Consider the following 3,761-nt stretch of genomic DNA (forward strand, 5'->3'; position numbering starts at 1 on the left):
CCAACTGGTTCTGCCTTAGTGTAGCAAAGGAAAGGACCATCAATAGGGATCACAGTACCATGGATCTTGTCTGGCCAACCGGCAAAGTAACGCAATGTACTTAAAACGAGAGGTATGTCGGCAGTCTTAGCCTCCGCGTACGGTTTACCACAATCAAGTGATTCAAGAGTGGTGAGCTCATCAATGTTTTCTTCAATGAGGTCTGCGAGTTTGTTAATAAGGCGGCTACGATTCGACGCGCTAGTAGTACGCCACGGACCCTCAAAGGCGGTGCGAGCAGCAGCTACAGCGGCGTCGATATCGTCAGTGCCAGCCTCGGCCACACTAGTAATTATCTTCTCCGTAGCGGGGTTGAATGTATTAAAAGTTTTTCCTGAAATGGACGGAACAAACTTGCCGTCGATAAGAAGGTTGGTTTGCTTGATCAAGGTGAAGGGGGATGTCTGGGTTTGCATGATAGATGACGAATGTCGATGGGTTTCAGTGAAGTGGCAAAAAGCACAATGACAATGGTTAGGAGCGATTGATATCTTCATACTACAAGAAGGAGAAGTTGTAGATTTCGTTCGACAAGATTGAGGGCTCAGAAATCGAATTAACAAACAAAAACAATGCGCATGATCAGTTTATTTTCTACCTGGAAGGTTGATCATTCAGATTGTGGCTAGTTTGAAATAAAGAACGTGTTCAACCTTCCAAATTTTAAAGAAGTAGTTCCTTAACGTGTTTAAACTTTAACGTGATATAAACTTCTGTTTGCGGTTACGAAAGTTATGTCGCACATTTTTTTTTTAAGTTTTATTACAGGTTAGGGCTTTCATACCGGTGCGAATCGAAGAGATGCTTGCGAGCTGTGACGTAGATTTAGACACCCTCCGTCTCATCAACAACTTGAATAATCAACGCACGTTGACATAGGTATATTCTTTTTTTCAGTACAGTACTTTTGCAAAAAAACCATCAAACATTTTAAGCTTAAAAATAAGCATAATGAAATAAATAACTTAAAAAAACAATAGTGCGAAAAAAGAGTTTCAGATTCTAAAAAGAAAAGGCTGATGCTGTCAAAAGGAACAAATGACAAAACGCATGGAGACTTTGAATTATGTTCGAAAGCGACATGCGTGGTGGATTTGTCGACCACACTTTTGGACGAGCAAGGTCATATCCAAATCCTTTGAATGAGGGTCAGTTTGAGACAGGTCCGAGGCTTCTTGGGGGTACCACATAATCATCATGTTGGGGTGAAGCTGTCACTGTTCACAAGATGTCAATTTCCCGCGGAAAGCAAGTAAACCTTCTATCTTATCCTACTGTCCAATATTCTACCGTAATGAATACAGTAGAGGATGTGTATTCGATTTCGATCGAATGAGTGTGTACTTATGAAGCCAATCACCTTTTTATCTCGAAGCGGTGTTCCATTAAATGTTATAGAGCTGAGTAACAACAAACACGGACTTTTTGAAAGTAAGATGATAACGACTATTATAGTTTTAAATATTGCAAAATCGAAGAAATTCTCCGCTGTTTTGGATGATGGACTGGAGAATATAACGGCGCCAGACGCATATGCAATACAGCTTGTGCCGAATACGAGTAGAAATTGAAATGTTCACGATCAAGTGGACGCTTAAGTCTTTGTGTTTACAAAAATTGGTCAAGTGAGACAGAATTTACCAAAATCCACATATCTGGTCGATTACGTCCAAGATTTGGCAAGACGCAAGAGTGGCCGTACTGTAGCTGACCCACAACCGCACACGGCTGAGCTTGTAGTATTATGAGATCCAGGTGTGAGGATTGCCTAAACATTATACATTCTTACATGTGAGCAATTATTTTGATTTTCACGACACATAGCCAGCGCGAAAATCTCCAGTAACTCCTTTTTTTAAAGGTCATACGCGCAAGAACCCATCAGCTCTAGTGCGCTACTAATATAACCCATGCTCTGTTCTTGGTGCTCTATAAATGTGCGTTAGCGTAGATATAAACGGGTTTTGCTGAGACTCGTCATCCATAAAATGATCCTTTTAAAGTGCATTCGAAATTGTTAACCCCGATTAGCTAATACAAATAGATGTTTTCGGTTCATGGCGTCAGGGTAGTTGGTCTGAACAGCATATGTTTTCTATCCCTTTGCAGTACATCATCGACTCGTTGTCATGTTTTTCGTTGTAGAATGACAGCTGTATGGTCTGGAGAGCTTTAGCAGCTAGAAATATTAAATAAGGGGATCAGTTGATAAATCCTCTGTAGGTAATGATACATTCTTTCTACGTGCCCCGCTCAGCATCAGAACTTTAATTCGTTTTTTAGCTTTTTCTCTAACTTCATCACGTTTGTCCATAAATATATGTGAATGTTTGGATGTATTCCTACTCATAGAGGATTCCTCCTTACTTCTACCTCTAGCTACTAATGTACTCCAGACTACATGGTGACCATTCTACAAAAAGGAACGTGGCAACAAGTCGATGATGCACTGTGAAAACATATGCTGTCGCAAGAAATTTTCAAGCCAACCACCCTGACGTCATCAACCAAAAATATCAAGTCGTAGCTCCTGTATAAGCTATCCGGGGATAATTTTTTCGGATGCACTTCAAGCAGAATCATCTTCTGAATGATGTGTCGTAAACTGCGTCTCAGCAATATTCGTTCGCATTCTTGCTAGCGTACATTAGTAGAGCACTAAGAACAGAGGCTAGCTTACATCAGTGTAGTACCGGAGCTGATAGCCTTTGAGAAGAGGGAGTTGCCGAAGTCGACCCGAGCATTTTGCGTTGGCTAGACGCCGTGAACATAAAAGTAATTGCTAAATGTGTAATGTTTAGGCATCATACGTATCGTAGGCCTGGATTTCAGAATTCTCCATGGTCAGCCGTGTGTGATTGTGGGTCAGCTACAGGACGGCCACTCTTGAGTCTTCATAATAATCTGCCAAAGTGATTGACCATTCAGGATAGTTTTACCAATTTTTCAAACACAAAATCCTTGAACGTCCTCTTAACTCTATTAGAATTAACACTCCTGTTTCTACTCACGCGAAGCCAGGATCGGCCGTACACGATGCGTTTGGCTCAGTTACATCTCCCAGTTCATCATCCAAACAAGCGGATTCCGATGTTGCAGTACGACGATAACGACTATAATATTCAAACCCCCGTGATTACAATGACTTGTTGTAACCCAGCTCACATTTGTAAACACATCTTTTCGGTATAAAAGGTAATTGACATCCAAATTACACGTTGATCTGATCGAAATGGAATACAAATCCTCTCGTAGTAAAGGGTTGGGTGGTCTAGAATGCCGGTGCTATGGATATTTCCATCTTCAATAATGGAGCTTCAATCTCTCGCGCCCTATTCCGTGTACAAAGAGCTACAATCTGAATATTCAACTTTCTTGGTGATACATAAACTGATCAAGCGCATTGTTTTTGTTTGTTAATTCGATTTCTGAGCCCTCAATGTAACAAACATGACCTTCTTTTTTCTTGTGTAGTATGAAGATATCGATCGCTCACAACCATCGTCATTGTGCTTTTTGCCACTTCATTAAAACCCATCGACATTCGTCTTCTATCATGCAAACCCAGACATCCCCCTTCACCTTAATCAAGCAAACCAACCTTCTTATCGATGGCAAGTTTGTTCCGTCCATTTCAGGAAAAACTTTCGATACATTCAACCCTGCTACGGAGAAGATAATTACTAGTGTGGCCGAGGCTGGCACTGACGATATCGACGCCG

At 41.1% G+C, this 3,761-nt stretch overlaps 1 protein-coding gene across 1 annotated transcript in view; it reads left to right on the forward strand.

Annotated features, from left to right (window-relative positions):
* Positions 1-3,595: 3,595 nt before the first annotated feature.
* The window catches only part of PHALS_01862 (aldehyde mitochondrial precursor), a gene marked incomplete at both ends in the record, with an annotated part of 3,995 nt that continues 3,829 nt past the window's right edge, over positions 3,596-3,761 (forward strand). The window contains one exon of the mRNA XM_024716337.1: positions 3,596-3,727. Coding sequence (XP_024581945.1) covers positions 3,596-3,727 — 132 coding nt within the window. The remainder of the gene's footprint in view (positions 3,728-3,761) is intronic.

Source organism: Plasmopara halstedii (assembly GCF_900000015.1).
Source record: "Plasmopara halstedii genome assembly, contig: Scaffold_1594, whole genome shotgun sequence".
NCBI lineage: Eukaryota > Oomycota > Peronosporomycetes > Peronosporales > Peronosporaceae > Plasmopara > Plasmopara halstedii.